We start from the raw sequence: 17,886 nt of genomic DNA on the forward strand, positions 1-17,886 counted from the left end.
GCATCTCCTATGGTGGAGAGTGTGCAATGGTAAACAAATGTTAACAATATCTAGTTACGTGTGTGTTGTACGTAGAATTCTGTCTACTGAGCTGTTTTTCTACATCCCTAAAGTCACACAAGCGTTCAGTGTTCTGGGAGGAGATGGTGACTGGAACCTTATTCAGAGTGACTTACTGCTCAGTGATTCAAGTCGTGCTACAGCGAGATTCATGTCTGTCTACCATAGTCTTATCATGAATCAGGAAAACAATTGAGATTGCTTAAAAACCTACGTATTGCTAAGGGAAATACGTGTATATATGTGCAGCTTAGAGTTAAACATTCTGATTACGTCAATGAACAGTATAAGACATTTTCTTTTCTTGGAGTATCATTTTCTTTATTGAGAACTAAAGGTTTACAAATTAGGAGGAAAAAAAAAGACATTCTTGTGTAATTTGAAAGCAGTAAGGACAAATATATAAGATTTTATACAAAGGAATGAGGAAGTAATCTGTATGAGCGTAATTTGTGACTTCGTGCAGTAAAGAAATATTTGAACTCTAATAACTCTCTAAAGATTCATATTTACACGAAGTTTTAAAATAATGAAAACAAGAAATGATATGTCATCTACTTCATGTCTACGTGAAACGACCACACTGAGAGACTATCTATGTACATGTATCAAGTCATCAGCCTGTCTGCACACGAGATGAGACATGGAGGCGGAAGAAACATGGACATCTTACCACAGGACACGAGGACAGAGAGAGAGAGAGAGAGAGAGAGAGAGAGAGAGAGAGAGAGAGAGAGAGAGAGAGAGAGAGAGAGAGAGAGAGAGAGAGAGAGAGAGAGAGAGAGAGAGAGAGAGAGAGAGAGAGAGAGAGAGAGAGAGAGAGAGAGAGAGAGAGAGAGAGAGAGAGAGAGAGAGAGAGAGAGAGAGAGAGAGAGAGAGAGAGAGAGAGAGAGAGAGAGAGAGAGAGAGAGAGAGAGAGAGAGAGAGAGAGAGAGAGAGAGAGAGAGAGAGAGAGAGAGAGAGAGAGAGAGAGAGAGAGAGAGAGAGAGAGAGAGAGAGAGAGAGAGAGAGAGAGAGAGAGAGAGAGAGAGAGAGAGAGAGAGAGAGAGAGAGAGAGAGAGAGAGAGAGAGAGAGAGAGAGAGAGAGAGAGAGAGAGAGAGAGAGAGAGAGAGAGAGAGAGAGAGAGAGAGAGAGAGAGAGAGAGAGAGAGAGAGAGAGAGAGAGAGAGAGAGAGAGAGAGAGAGAGAGAGAGAGAGAGAGAGAGAGAGAGAGAGAGAGAGAGAGAGAGAGAGAGAGAGAGAGAGAGAGAGAGAGAGAGAGAGAGAGAGAGAGAGAGAGCAACACAGAAGCACAACCAATTTGCTCATACTAAGAACCTTGGCGCAGGAAGCGGAAACAAAGATAAACTAGTATCTCGCGTGTGCCACTAAGCGGATATTCTCTCTACCGCCTCCCATCTCTTAACACAGCGGGGCCTCGGATCCCCTAAAGAAAGGCGGTAGGTAAAAAAAAACATCCCCTTAGTGACACAGGAGACGCGAGACCCAAGCCTGAGTCCTCGTCTGATACTGAGAAAAAATTATCAACTGAGAGATAAAAACTACGAAAAATTTATTGACGAAATGATACAGCACTACTGGGAGAGAAAAAAGATCCCTGTTGTATGTAGTATAAACGTGTCATTTCACCCAAGCAAGTAGTGAAATAACTCCAAGTGTCATGACTTCATTTTAAGCAAGAGAGAGAGAGGATCCAGACTCGAGATGTTGGGTTAAGAGGTGGGGAAATAGCAGTGATGATGTACACGCAGCTTTACTTCACCTGAATTACCTGAAAGTCACCTGGGGGGGCGCCCTGGGTAAAGAGTCACACTTTAGAATCACAACACAGTGCACACCAGAGGGAAAGGAACGCCAGACCGCGAGTGAAGGAAATAGAGGATAAAGGAAAAGAAATAAGACAAACGTGGACGAAGAAGAAGAGGAAGATTCACGGTATACATTTCAATTAAGAGAAGAGATGGTCAGAAATGTGAGGATATTTCATGAACATAGGAGGAAGACAAATGGAGAAAGAAAACACTACATTGTAATAATCAACAATGAGAGAGACGAGGACACCTTAGGGAATACTATTTACATACAACAAACAGATCAGTGATAATTGAAAGAAACTCTTGAGATGTAGAAGCTGACGTGACTCTCTCTCTCTCTCTCTCTCTCTCTCTCTCTCTCTCTTCATTCTCCTCTCAATTTAGTACATTTTTAAGAAACACGTCACACGATACACTCTCTCTCTCTCTCTCTCTCTCTCTCTCTCTCTCTCTCTCTCTCTCTCTCTCTCTCTCTCTCTCTCTCTCTCTCTCTCTCACACACACACACACTCAAAGGTGGTGCACACGTATACATCATTTTGGGAGCCTGGAATCGATTGATATTGGGCATTGTCTTGAGGCTGGTTTGTGTGTCTTCTCACGTCACGCACTGCCGCTGTCTCCCTCAGGTATTTGTGACTCGAGCGAAAGAGCGAGAACGAGAGGGAGAACGAGAGCGAGAGAGAGAGAGAGAGAGAGAGAGAGAGAGAGAGAGAGAGAGAGAGAGAGAAATAGGCAGTACAGATAAGGAATAAAATGACAAGGTAGACTAAGAAACTGGTGGAGGTCTGTGTGTGAGAGAGGGAGCACTATATTAAAGACTCATTTCGGTGTTGTAGAAGAGTACCATGACTCGAGCAGGTGTCAAGAGAATGGCTATCTAACGTGACACATAAAGCCTATCAGTTATCTCTCATCTGTCCGTAGAGGAGCCACCAAGGAGGGAACTCTTTCTCTCAGACACCTACTTAACGCCACCCAAAGAGGCAGACAATGGCTCAAATGAACGTTTTTTTTTTTTTTTTTCTATTTATACCATTTGGGCTTTTTCACGGGAATTTATGGGCTAAAGGATACTTTTTTTTGGGTATCTCCTATCTCAAACCCCACCCTCTAGGAAACTGTTGCCCCGAGTGAGGAAGCCCAGCCTACATTCGGACCGTGGATAGGATTTGAACCCGGACCCCAAAGCACGCATGGCTCCACTGTACCACGGCTTTACTCGTATAGAATATCATCAGCCTTTATATATTGAGTACGGGGAGAAGAATATCCTTTAACACTCTAATTAATCTTTTTTTCATTTGTTTATTGAAGGCAATCTTTAAAAAACATATTTAATTTCTCTGCATCTATTTTTCATCAACCTTTTTACTTCGAAGACAGCGGAAAAAAAGCATCTACTAAACTACTAATTTCATCTCTATCAGCTCTCGGTTTTCTCTTAGTGACCGTAGAAAAACCCATTACATTTCAGCATTCATACTAAGAAGAGTATTACGGCAGAACTGGCGTCAATGAGTATTGTTACCTGTTCCAGTGGTAAATACTAAAACCAAGACATGTCACTCACACAAAGTCCAAGACACATTCAATCACGCCAGCGTCCAACACTCAGAAGTCAAAGATCTCATGAAAAATTGTAATACTGAACGCAGGTGAATGAACAAGACCAAAGTTAAGGGAGAGGACAATGTACGATGGACACGGAAGGAAAAGCGTCTCAGTATATAGTAAATGAAAGAAGTAGATCAAGGAATCACGAGAACACGCAAGTTAGAAATATATTATACAAGGGACATAGAAGGGAAAAACGCACAGTAAGAGTAAATATTAGGTGAAAAAGGTACATGAAGCAATCGTAGGAATCATCAGTCTTATAACACAACAGGTTAGAAATCGAATGTACAAGGAACATAGAGGGAAAATATGGCATAGCACAGTATTAGATGAAAGTGGTAGGTGAGGCAATTGTAGGAATCTTCAGTCGTATAACATAACAGGTTAAGAATCAAACCTGGAAGTAAAAGTGAGTAATCAATTTCTAATACTCGTCTATGTTAGCAGCTAAAACTACCGCACCAGCTACTCCCTGGTAAGGTAAGCTGAATGGAACAGCCATTAGCGTGGGGTGACAAAAGAGTTAAATATGCATAAGTAACGATGCCGTCAGTAAAAAGATACACAACCCTATTTCAAATAATCTCCAGTACTGTTAGTTAAATGTGTCAGGACTAAGGCTACATTAGTGACTGAATTCCGTGAGCAGTGCCAAAAAATTTAGACTGGAAAGTATCGGAGCTCACGCAGGTCAAAGAAGTGAGTACAAACTTGTCCTTAAAATCCTGCAAAAAGCACAGAAGTGACTGGAGACCATAGTCATTGTCCTCGTCGTGTGTGTGTGTGTGTGTGTGTGTGTGTGTGTGTGTGTGTGTGTGTGTGTGTGTGTGTGTGTGTGTGTGTGTGTGTGTGTGTGTGTGTGTGTGTGTGTGTGTGTGTGTGTATACTGTAACATTTATGGTGGTAAGTCATAGTATGGAGTCGAGAGTCAATCAGTCATCAGACAAGATACACTTTAAAAAATGAACATATAAACCAGAACAGGAAAAAGGTCACTCACACTCACACACTCACACACTTAAACAATCACTTTCACAACCACACATACACAAATAGAGGGTAAAAAAACAGTAAAAGAGAAAAAGGAGAGATGCAGGGTCGTGTCAGAACAAACAATGGTCACATGTAGAAGAAGGAAAAAGAGGGGTCACATAATATAAACACACAAAAAGGTGTCACAAAAAATACAATTAGTGCTGAAGTCAGGTCTGGTGCTGAGGTCACGTCGATAGGTTGTGCTGAGAGTCACGTCGATAAAAAAGAGTGCTAGGGTCAGTCAGAGAGAGAGGTGCAGCGTAAGACACATCAGGCCAGGCTGGGACGAGAACAGAGGGAAGGTGAGCACTTACTTTCCACTCGAGGTGTCCGAAGCCTTCAGGGACTTGAGCGCTTTCATCCACTTGGTTTTCATGCTTCCACCACTCGAGTTAGACATTTTTCTCTCTCGTCCCTCTGCCCCTCCCCCCTCTTTAGACGCAAACAACTCTTTCTGTGGGAGGAAAGAAGAAAACACATTATTTGATTGGAAATGTCGCTTCGGTAAAAAAAAAAAAAAAATACAGGTTATTCAGTATATATTTAGGTATTGATGATTGATTGGTAGCATCATGTCACAGGAATGCAACAAGAATAGGTGGTATTTTGTCCAAAGAAAGTTTTTTTTTCTGTTTTCAATAAATACTAAGATAATAAAAAAAAGTACAGGTTATTCAGTATATATTCAGGTATTGATGATTGATTGGTAGCATTAAGTCATAGGAATGCAACAAGAAAAGCTGATATTTTGTCCAAGGAAAGGTTATTCTGTTTTCAATAAATACTAAGACATCTAAATCCTCTTCATGTTTATTATTATTTTTTTCCTGTCGTATTTTTGTGTTTATATAAAGCAAGTATCACAGTAACAATGGAGGACAAAGTAAAGAGTAGTGACTTATGATACATACAAGACCTATCACTGAAAGGAATCAATACGCTGAGTGCTAGCTAGTGTCACAGTGAGTCTGGATACTGTTTATATTTCTGTTTTCATGTCGTTTGTTCCATTCTTCTGTCGCCACATTCTTCCCACGTACCCTGTCCTTCCAAGCCGATCTTTCTCGATTCCTTCCAGAGATTGGATGTCAATGGTACACACACACACACACACACACACACACACGTAATGACTCACTGAAAAAAAAAATACCAGCGTTTTGTTTTTCCCGCATCTTTTTATATTTTCATTTGTCTTTCTGCACGTCTATTCATCATCTTGTTCTAAAATAAGTATAAGTTGTTTTCCCCCCGTGATGGCGCGTGGAAAAATGGTGCACCACATACGTCATCAAAGCGTACATTAATCAGAGAAAGATTTATTGGATGGGAGTGCGTCCCTGTATGTGTGTGTGTGTGTGTGTGTGTGTGTGTGTGTGTGTGTGTGTGTGTGTGTGTGTGTGTGTGTGTGTGTGTGTGTGTGTGTGTGTGTGTGTGTGTGGATAGCTGTCAGGGTGAATGGGTGGGTATTTGTAGAACTATTACGTTCATAAGTGAATGGCTGGAGTAGCAGTTACACATACTTTCAATTTACTGTTTCTTTCAATAATTACGAATAGCAAAGGTCAAGAGAAGGAACACCTGGAAAGCGTATCAGGAGAAAGACATTTATAGAAGCATTACGTTGGTAGACGAATACCAGCATTCACAGCTCTACATATATAGAATGTAATGCTTTTGAACTAACCACGAAATGCAAAGGTCAAGAGCAGCAGCTGAAAATATGTCAAAAGAGAGAGAGAGAAAGGGAGGAAAGAGTGAGAAAAAAAAAAACATCCAAAATGGCGGAAATATAAGTGCTGCATCCCCGGAGAGAAGTAGAGTGTCATCGAATGGAAGACGTAATGAGTCAGAGGAAAGCTAGTTGGTCCTCTGACACTCGAGTAAAGAAGAGGGAACGGCGGGGCAGCGTTGTATGAATAGTGAACCGGAACACTATCTTCTGGGTGGCATTAAAGGAGAGGCAAACGTCGGCTTAAGGGTAAAGGTTGGAGGAGCTTAGCCGAGCTTACAGCGAGAGAGCAACGTGAAGGAGGTCGGTATGTGGGAGTTGTCAACACGCTCACCACTCTCGTAAGGTTGTCTCATGTTTCATTACGTGTCTAAGAAGAGATAGAGATGACTGACTAACATTCCACATTGGTTTCTTAACGGTTGCCTCACTTTGCATCTGAAATAGTATCTGCTAACTCAATAATACAGTAACCTTGTGCTTTCCTACATGTTTCGAGGGAGATATAAATGATTAAAACACTACATTGCTCTATTTGCTTTACACTCTATACGAGAAAGTATATGTCAATACAATAATACACTAATGTTGTATTTTTCTGTGTATCTAATAATTGCTTTAAAGTCAAAAGATAATGTGTATGACAATAATTACCATCCATCAGTTTATATAAGAAGGTAATGGACATGTTCCCGTTTCTATGTCCGTCACTCCTTTCTTCTTTAATTGTATACTTTTTTCTTTTATCTTTTTGGTTCCTTATTCTTTATTCTTGGCGTCTTCTTCCTCGCTTAAAACGCCCACAACTTCTCGTCCTTCCCTCTCTCCTCCGTTCCTCCTCCTTATCCACTTAACGCCACGTTCATACTCGTTTCCCCAACCGAAAAGATAATTAGTTTTACCATTTTGAAAAAAAAAAAAAAAAAAAAAAAAGAGATGCGTTTTCTTCAGTCTTTCCAGAATGTTAAGGGCGGTTAGCTTGTCAGTTAATATTTTTTTTCTCTGTCTAGCGTCATTAATTATTCTTCCGTTGCATGCTATTTTCATCAGCAGTTGGTGCTTGTTTAGATATAAGTATGATATTGTAATTACTATTTCTACCTACAATTTAGCTTAATTTTTCTTTTTGTTAGCGTTACTAATTTACTGTGCAGTCTTTTTTTAGCGAGTCATTACTTGCTTTGATACAGGTATGATATTGTAATGACTATTGCTACTTGGAGCTTTTGGTATCAAAGTTAGCATATGTTCAGTGTGCCGTGACCGCTGCCTCCTGGTTAGAGACATATCTCAGTACATGAATCCATTGCCGTATAATTCTTGTACATTTTGAAAGAAGGAACAGAGAAAAAAAAAGAAGAAGTATATTGAGAAAGTAGACGATAATCAAAGCTTCATTACAATACATTGCCATCAAATTAATGTAGTGATTTCATAATGTTCTTTCATAAATTCACTGTTGTATAATATCTAAATTAATACATTTTTACCATCAACACTTCTAATATCATCAATAGACAACGCCATCAGATGAAAGCTCCAAATTACCGGATAATGTAATGTTATAATGGCATGCCGTACATTCACGGTTGGAGGACAATCTATTTTCGTCTAATCCTTTTTTATTGACGTGTCTCCCGGCTGGTACCACCTGTGTTGCCAGCCACGGCGATCACAGGTCCATCAGGCGCACGCACGCGATAACAACTTTGCCAATAACTCTCCTGATTAAGGTATTAGAAAGGCGCAAACTATCGATCGGAAGTGTGTTACGCGTCGCAAGCAGATATTGATGTAGACTTCAAAGAACCAAGAATGCAAACTTGCCCCTAAGGAAAACTAAATTCATTCTAAGTTGATATTATTTCTCTGCCACTTACGAAAGGCAGACAGAGAATACCATACTGATATTGGAAGTAATCGGGGTGGAAGTTAATAAATGTGAAAGTACAAATAACAACAATAAATGATATTAATAGGAAAAAGGGAAGTATTCTGTTTTAAGGAGACGACATATAGAGATGGAGCAGAAATCAGTGGTTGAAAAGACACCAAGAGTTTGTGAATAGAAATCTTATATATAGCATGTTCTTGGTGATATTTCCTCTATTTTCCTCTTGACATTTGAAGCAGGGAGAAAAAGTAAGACAGAAATAGCCGTGTTTACAATATCCAGCTTGTGAATGAGCACCTTGAATCTAGAATTTCATGATGTTTAATTTCTCTTCCAGTTGACATTTGACAAAGTGCGAAACATAAGAAAGCACTACAATTCCACATACAACTCGTTAACTGATAAAAAAAAAAAAAAAATCAGGATCAATTTCCCAAAACAACATAATGGCAACGGAGTGTGAGAAATGATAGGAAAGATCACGCGCTTGTTTGCTTGTCTGTTTACTTGTTTGTTTATGCTATGACGAATCAGCATACGTGTTTCATCGATATGTTTGGTGTCCATGGATTCAACCGTTTATTTACTCACATAATTCAGGCCAATTAACGCTATTTCCCTTTAATTAGAAGCCGAGAGAGGTAATTTGAGCGGGGAATCACGGTAATGAGCAAGTATTCCATCCATCTGCCAATGCTTTATGAAAAATGAATACGCTAACTACACTAAGATCAGAAAAAAGACAATTAAAAAAAAAAATCGAGGTAAACTTAATAACAAATCTAAAAAATTCAAAGGCAAATGCATCAACTTACTAGCAAATATTTTTTATAAAAGAATGAATGATATTTGTAGATAAAAAAAAAAAAAAATTGAACCAAATGATATCAATCGACTGCAAACCAGAATAAGTCAAGAAATATGACATTCTCTTCAATCTAAAACCATAAAAAAAAATACAAAAGGACTGTGTGTGCTTTAATCTTTCGTGTGTGTGTGTGTGTGTGTGTGTGTGTGTGTGTGGGTGGGTGGGTGGATACCTAAAAATATTCTGTCATATGTGTGTGTATGTGAGGAAGACGAAAGGAGCAAAGGAGTGGTAGGAGTAGGAGGAGGAGGAGTAAGAGTAGGAAGGGGAGGAGCAGCTGTAAGGGTTGCTGGAGACTCCGATCAATACACAGCTAGAACGCATATAGCAAATTAACGTTGGGCTGCATGAAGGGTGTAGTGATTGCTAATGCTCTCGTGTCTAGTATAAAACCCCTTCGCCCCTCTTCTCTCTCTCTCTCTCTCTCTCTCTCTCTCTCTCTCTCTCTCTCTCTAAGTGCACATACATTATGTAAATTTATGGGTGACTATGAAAGATGGTAAGGTTTAAGTGCCCAGGAGGTGCTTTGTGTAGGTCAGCTGGCCTTTTGCAGTCTCCTTTCTTTTGGTCTCTCTCTCTCTCTCTCTCTCTCTCTCTCTCTCTCTCTCTCTCTCTCTCTCTCTCTCTCTCTCTCTCTCTCTCTCTCTCTCTCTCTCTCTCTCTCTCTCTCTCTCTCTCTCTTTGGTAATCAAATGAAGATGTTTTGTTAGGGTGATATATTTTCTGTCTTTTCTTGCTGATGAGGTCGCCCTGTCCAGTCTTCCTTTCCCCAATAACTCCTAACTCATTCCTCAATAGGTGTGAAAGGTTAATACTACATTAGCAGGTGCCCTCCCTCTCCTTCTGCTCTCTTTCTTTCTTTTCTTTTTCTTTCATCTTTTCATGTAAGGTAATATTTGTTTGCTAAATACTCTTGTGATAAATGTGTGTGTGTGTGTGTGTGTGTGTGTGTGTGTTTGGTTGTGGATCTGCTCTTTGTATGTGTAAAAAGTCAAATTTATTGTTATATTATCACTATATATATATTTATATATATATATATATATATATATATATATATATATATATATATATATATATATATATATATATATATATATATATATATATATATATATATACGAAACTTTCATTATATAGTAAAGGAAAAAGATCAGATGTTGTTTGTATTTACTTCCTTAAGTCACAACGCTAAACGCTGGAATAAGAAATAAAACATATTCCTCCATTATTTCCAAGTAAAAGGAAATATAAAGATGAATGATAAGGTAAACATCTCACGACACACACACACACACACACACACACACACACACACACACACACACACACACACACTTCTGCCATAATCTCGATAAAAATCAATGTTCCAATTAATCAGCATCTTTCCCTGGAGAAGGAGGACGTCACACTGCGTCACCAGAGCCTATCCTTTCTGCTGGACCGCATCATGTAAAAAATACTACGAAATCCGCCAAAGAAAGGAAAATTTTCAGCATTAAACCGTAAGAAATTTCGTTTACTTAAGCACTAAATGTTGATAAGACAAAAAAAAAAAAAAAAAGAGGAATGCTATTTGTTTAAAGACGTAAATTGATTTCTTTTACATTTCGCAAGAGTATAATTGCTGAGACGGAGTTGATTTTTATAAGGATAGGTTAGGTTAGGTTAGGTTAGGTTACGTCAGGTTAGGCCTTCATATGGATTTACTAAGTGATCAGAATAATAGTGAAGTACGTGAATAGAACTCCACCTTGTGAGGAGATAAAGTAATTGCATAGAATAGTGTGACCATTAAAGCAGAATTATACCACCATAATTCCTTGGCTTCATCTAATACTATTATTAAGTGAGCCCTGTGATATAATTCAAGCCGAGTGAGTCAGTATGGTCTAGTTTCGCGTCATGAGTATGGTATCTGCTTTAAGATGATCAAATTTAGCTTTAAACAACTCCACAACAGCAAACTCGAACACTTCTCCACCAACATTCATAAGAGGATTAATGCACAGAAAGAAGGCAGAGTGATTACCTTCTGTCAAGTTTTCAGTGTTAAAAAAGATAGTTTGATTTCATGGTTACTAAGAAGAGCCGTGACAGCGCCGCAAAACGCTTTATCAAACTTTCCTTTAAAATGACACCGAAATAACACTTTATACAAATATTCTTTACACTCAATAAGATAAAAAAAAAAAAAAAGAACTGAAAATTTTGCACTTTCACCTTTAATATATGGAATTCAGTCCGATGAAATATATTTTTTTTCTGTTATTAAAAACACATCGGCACCAAAAATATAATTCGGCATAGAAATAAAAGCATTCACTTAAAAAAAAAACCTTTCGTAAAAATTGAATTACTGAAATTAAAATCTTTTACTTATTGGGAAAAAAAACAAAGAAGAAACAAAAACCTTTATCAGTCTAGCAAAAGCAATAAAATGAGTTTCCAGAAAGTTACTATCAAAATTTGTGACTTTCTCTCTCTCTCTCTCTCTCTCTCTAAAGGGAAGGACAATTTACTCGTAAGATCCAGAAGTGTCTTGGCGCTCCTCATCCAAAAGATTTTTAGTAGAGAGGCGGAGGAAAAAAAGAGAAAAAAATAGTATATATGTGGCTGAGCGGTCTAGAGTTTACCCCAATGTGTGTGTGTTTGTGTGTGTGTGTGTGTGTGTGTGTGTGTGTGTGTGTGTGTGTGTGTGTGTGTGTGTGTGTGTGTGTGTGTGTGTGTGTGTGTGTGTGTGTGAGAGAGAGAGAGAGAGAGAGAGAGAGAGAGAGAGAGAGAGAGAGAGAGAGAGAGAGAGAGAGAGAGAGAGAGAGAGAGAGAGAGAGAGAGAGAGAGAGAGAGAGAGAGAGAGAGAGAGAGAGAGAGAGAGAGAGAGAGAGAGAGAGAGAGAGAGAGAATCTTACACCACACACATCACTTACTACCAACACAGCACACTATTACTGCTAAACTCACCACAACCGCCGCCACACACCCACAGCGCACAACCATCAACAAACCACCCTCCTAACTTCCACACGCAATATTTATCTATTTTCCTTTATTATATCTCTTCTCTCTTCCCAGACCGTGCTCGTCGCCTGGCCGGGTTGTGATGGCAGGACTGGCCGAGCGCTGGAGGGATCGAAGAGTGTTATCGCTCGGCGGTGGCGTCGCCTCACACCGCGACACACCATTTTCTGAACAATTTGTGCCCAAGGGAATGAAACGCAGGGTGAGGGACGGATCCTCTCTTCATAATCTCTTTTCCTCACGACTTCCCACCTCCCTCTCTCGCTCGCTCGCTGGTCTGGTGAAAGTTCTGTATATTTTCTGTCATCATGTTTGTTACTCTTACTAATTGAGATATTTTTACCTTAATTTTGTAATGACGCTGTGTATTTATTGTGAATAGCATATGGAAGACAGAAAGGGATGGAAAAACTACCAAGAAACGGTGATCCAAAGAGGCAAAATCTATTGAAATTGAAGACAAAGAAGAGGAATTTAAATATCTGTTGTATGCAGAGATTAAAGAATAGCACATCGTAAAACTGACGAAGGTGAAATATGCACCGCTGATTCCGTCCATATATTCTCAAATCTCTTAAGGATATGCACACATTTCTCAAAGCCCATATTTCTCTTCAATTGTAAGACCAATGCACAACGAAGGAAGTGGGAGAGCGAAATCTTGAAAATTCTTCAAGGCTTTTCGGGAAACGGAAATCACAAGGACACACACACACACACACACACACACACACACACACACACACACACACACACACACACACACACACACACACACACACACACACACACACACACACACACACACATACACACAGGAATGAAAGGACAAAATATGGTGAAAGAATACTGAATTTTTACGTGGCCTAGCTGTCAGTGGAAGTTATGATGATGATGATGATGATGATGATGATGATGATGATTATGATGAATAGTATGTCCTTTTTGTAATTTTCTATGATGTATAAACAATGGACAAATCAGTTACCATTACTACTATTATCATGATCAAATAACTTCATAATCTAAACCTGACTTTAACATCACGTTTCCCGCATTGAGCACATTATACAGCACAGTACGAGGTGCACCACTTTGTAGAAACATCTGGTGAGAACATGATGATAATGACCTATGCAAACCTAAACTGCATTAGTCCTGCGGTAATAACTGCTTTGGTAGACACCTTCACACAACACCAGAGCTAAATTTCGGCTAATTATGAATTGAATTAATACTTTAACAATAATATAAGTTGAATTAGTCACAGAGCATCACAGTATCTAAGTGGTTCAAACAGCAGAGCCATAGAATCCTCCGCACCTCATTGTAGCGAAGGGTGAAAAGTCTACGGAATTCTCATCCACGTTCTACTTACTATGCTTGTCACAAATTAAAGTTCCTACATGGTTGCACAGACACGGGCAACTCTGAACTTCTCTTTCGCCTTTCAAGAATCGTGACTAAAAACAAGTTGAGGAAAAAGTTGCAAGGCTGGGATAAGCAGTAATGTTCTCACCCAAAAGTTGGCCCAAAACTTCCTTAAGGAGGACCAGGTCGGCTCAAGTGATAGCAGTGGTGCGTGTCCTCTGCCATCCAGTTGGGAAAATTAATTCTCAACTTGAACTGAATTCTTTCGAAACCTTTTGCTGGCACCATGGAAATTAAATTGATAACGTTTGAGAGCTGCTCTTATTCATAGGTATTGCATTTCCCCTTATTTTTACAAACTACACCTCAAAAAAATTCAGAGAGAGAGAGAGAGAGAGAGAGAGAGAGAGAGAGAGAGAGAGAGAGAGAGAGAGAGAGAGAGAGAGAGAGAGAGAGAGAGAGAGAGAGAGAGAGAGAGAGAGAGAGAGAGAGAGAGAGAGAGAAGAAAGAGAGAGAGAAAATAAGACAGACAGATGGAAACTGCAATAACTTTTCCAAATCTACCTTCTATAACCACCACAACTAATAAATTACGAAACAAAAGACGAAGAAAACCATGCCCTACCTCAAGACAAAGGACACGTTCTGCCATTACTCCTCCTCTTCCTTCTCCTGCCGCCTACACTCACATATCATCATACTAAGAGTGAAAATTCCCTGGGTGATGTTCTCCTTCAAGAGAGTTAGGACACAAATCAGCCAAGGGCGTCCTGAAAGGCGGCGTAGAGGGGAGAGGGCAAATGGAAGAAATGGGCTTATGGGCGCAAGGAGAAAGAGGGAGAGACTGCTGAAAGAATAACGGCCCATTCTGAAGGAGGCGAATGAGGAGGGGAAGAAGGGAAAGGAGGAGGAAGCTGAAGAATAAGACTAAAACAAGAAGAAAGAAGCGAGAAACGAGAAGGACAAGAGCAAGAATGGCAAGAACAGAAAGAGGAGGAGCAGGAGGAGAAAGAGGGGGGTGTGGAGAAGAGAATGTAGAAAAATAGGACAAGACGAAAGAAGGAGACAACAAACACAAACAAATAGTGGTGGTGCTGGTAGTGGTTGTGGTGGAGGAGGAGGAGGAGGAGGAGGAGGAGGAGGAGGAGGAGGAGGAGGAGGAGGAGGAGGAGGAGGAGGAGGAGGACGACGACGACGAAGGAGAAGAGAATGCAGAAGACAAGAAGGACAAAGAACCGAAGAACGAGAAATACAGCAAAAGGAGGAAGAAGAGGAAGAAGAGAAGGAGGATGAAGAGAAGGAGAAGGAAAGTATGCAACGCTTTTATCCAAACTTTGCTCGTTCTTTACCCTTTCTTAATGCTTCGCTTCCTTTACTTTTGCGCCTTTTTTTTTTTTCCCCCTTGTCCAGCCTGTTTCGTTTATTCCCCAAATTAACCACCAAGACACACTACTTTCACAGCTTCGTATATTTGAATGCGGTCCTCCTGGCCACATCTAGTTTACCTTCAGCGTTTACCTATCACTTGCTATTCCATTCTATTCCATCTTCTGGTTTCATCACTTCCATCATTCATATTTCTTGCAGTCTAGCTATTGTCTTTTTTGTTTTGGCTTTGTTTCTTAAGTAATTATCTTTTTACATTTCTTTTTTAATTTTTTTTTTGTGGGAAGAAAGTAATTGATTAAGTCCTTTCTCTCTCTCTCTCTCTCTCTCTCTCTCTCTCTCTCTCTCTCTCTCTCTCTCTCTCTCTCTCTCTCTCTCAGATGGGTTTCATATCATATTTGAATGCATTCCTTCTGACCACATTTGTTTTTCCTCCAATATTTATTTATTACATGTTTTTTTTTTCATTTTATTTAATCTCCCGGTTTCATAATTTCTATCATCTATATTTGCTGAAGTCTGGCAATTTTTTTTTCGGTTTTGTTTCTCAAGAAGTTATCTTTTAATATTTATTCGTCTATTTTTAGCGGGAAGAAAGTAATTGATCAAGTCCTCTCTCTCTCTCTCTCTCTCTCTCTCTCTCTCTCTCTCTCTCTCTCTCTCTCTCTCTCTCTCTCTCTCAGGTTGGCAACTCTCACAGCGAGACTAATTACACTGGTACACTTTTTTGCCTCCAGCCTTCACTCTTGCCTGCAGGATCCAATTTTCTTTCCTGCCTTACTTCTCAGAACCAGTGTTTACTTCAACGCAACATTCTGCCTTAAAACCTTAGAGCATTTATCTCAAGATCCTCCCTTCCCCCCAGAAGAGTTTTTTTTTTTATTTATTTCTTTCAACTTTTTTTCATCTTTATCGTAACTGCTTCGCTTCTTTATCGTTCAGGATTCTGCCAAATATCTAAGCAAAGGAAGTCATGTAAATGGGGTCTCTCTCTCTCTCTCTCTCTCTCTCTCTCTCTCTCTCTCTCTCTCTCTCTCTCTCTCTCTCTCTCCTATATTTATTTTTTCTCTATCTACAGAAAGGGAACAGCAAGGGATAAAGAAGAGGAGGAGGAGGAGGAGGAGGAGGAGGAGGAGGAAGAGGAGGAGGAGGAGGAAGAAAAGAAGAAGGAGGAGGAGGAGGAGGAAGAAGAAGAAGAAGGAGGAGGAGGAGGAGGAGGAGGAGGAGGAGGAGGAGGAGGAGGAGGAGGAGGAGGAGGAGGAGGAGGAGGAGGAGGAGGACAAAACGATGGATGAAGACGACGACAACGAAGAGAAGTAGGAGAGTGGAGAGGAAACTTGCAAGGGAAAATGGGAGGAGGCAAGTAAAGAGGTTTAGTAACACAATTCTCCCTCCGTCTGCAGAAGGGGATAAGGGAATGGAAAGATGGAGGAAGGAAGAAGAAACGGTAAGAAAGAGAGGGACGAGAAGAAAGATCTGAGTCGTCAATATTATCTTTCCCATCTTTCTGCATCTTTTCTTAGACTTCCTTTCGTGTCTCTCTCTTTCTCTCTCTCTCTCTCTCTCTCTCTCTCTCTCTCTCTCTCTCTCTCTCTCTTGGAGCAAAATATAAATCTCTAAAAAATTTCCAGTCTGTTCCATTCATTCCCGTCTTTAGCATCTCTCGTCTTCCTTTGCTCCGCGTTTTCTTTCCTTTACGTTCAACCAATTCGTCTTCCTTTGTCATGTTTATAACGCCTTCTTTTTTTTTCATCTCCTTTCTCTTATCCTCTCTCATTTTTCCCTTTCTTTTCATTATCTGCCGACAATCTACATCAGCCATCTTTCCTCAGTTGTGAAAACGTAGGTAGTTTCTCTGTCCTCTTCCCTTCCTCTTGTTTTCATCTCGGCTTTTGGATTTGTCTACGAGCGGTATCTTCCTGTCTTTCTCTGGCGCTTACTTAGCATCTTTTACTTGCTTTTCTTTCCTTTGTCTTCTGAGGCTTTTCTTTCCTTCCTCGTTCTCTCTCTTTCTCTCATTTTCTCTCTCTCTTTCTCTGTCTCTCCGCCTTGAAGTTATTATTGTTGCACACTTCCATCCACTTCTTTCTTTGGTTCTCTTTGTGTCTTTCTTCAGCACTTCCTTCTGCCCGTGTAAGCCTTGGTATACTAGCGTTCCATGGTCCATATGTCAGCTGCTATCTAGCTTGCTTTCAACTTGAGCGAATAACTTTCCTTTTCGCTTCCTCTCCTTACGCGTAAGTTAAAGCATTGTATGTGAGTCCTTTCCTGCATTCACTTTCTTATTATCATTCTTTTATTTCTATTTGTGCTTTTTAAAATGATCGAACTTTTCTCTATTTTCTGCCTATTTCTCTGTATTTCTTCTCAAAACTACGTCCATTTTCTTAGTTCATCTATTTATTCGTACACAATTCTCTTAATGACAAAAGATTTCACGTCTTTCACCTCATTAAATTTCTATAATTCTAACATTTTTTCCTTGGAGAGTCGGGGGTCTTTCTTCACACTTCTTATCTCTACTCGTAAATCTCGCAGGCCAGCCAGGCTGACTCCTTATTTCACCAATTCATAGCTCAAAAAATTTTCTCTCTCTCCTGCTTGACGATAATGGGAAGGTTTATTGTCCCTTATGACGATATGGTAAAAGCGCAGAGTGAATATGACACTTACACTGAAATGTTACGTCTTGTATAGTGTGCCAAGATATGAATTGCTCTCATTTCTCTTACTCATTTTCACTGTCTTCGCTTGTAAAGATTATGATGTCCTAAGGAAGTTCATCAAGCTTTGTCATCTCTTTTATTCTTTTTATCTTTTAAGAATTAATTTAGAATTAATTTTTGGTTTACGTGTGTGAGTATCATTGGTCTGTCTGTCTGTCTGTCTCTCTCTCTCTCTCTCTCTCTCTCTCTCTCTCTCTCTCTCTCTCTCTCTCTCTCTCTCTGGTGTCCCCTGGTGGCTTCATTATGGCGGGCCTTCATTTCCATCACATTCATAAAATTTACCACCACCACCACCACCACCGCCCTGTCTCACTCTCACCCTCGCTTTCACCCTCTCTCTCACTCTCTCTCACACACGCGTC

General features: G+C 40.0%; 1 protein-coding gene across 9 annotated transcripts in view; it reads right to left on the reverse strand.

Moving 5' to 3' along the window:
• LOC123504316 overlaps positions 1-17,886 on the reverse strand; it is a 380,235-nt gene that overhangs the window by 56,268 nt on the left and 306,081 nt on the right. For all 9 annotated transcript variants that reach the window (XR_006674804.1, XR_006674806.1, XR_006674805.1 and 6 more), the window contains exon 9: positions 4,844-4,983. Coding sequence is in view for 2 of the 9 variants with exons in the window: in XM_045254740.1 (XP_045110675.1) it covers positions 4,844-4,983 (140 nt within the window). In the remaining 7 variants the exon portion in view is untranslated. The remainder of the gene's footprint in view (positions 1-4,843; positions 4,984-17,886) is intronic.

Source organism: Portunus trituberculatus, chromosome 15 (genome assembly GCF_017591435.1).
Source record: "Portunus trituberculatus isolate SZX2019 chromosome 15, ASM1759143v1, whole genome shotgun sequence".
Lineage (NCBI taxonomy): Eukaryota > Metazoa > Arthropoda > Malacostraca > Decapoda > Portunidae > Portunus > Portunus trituberculatus.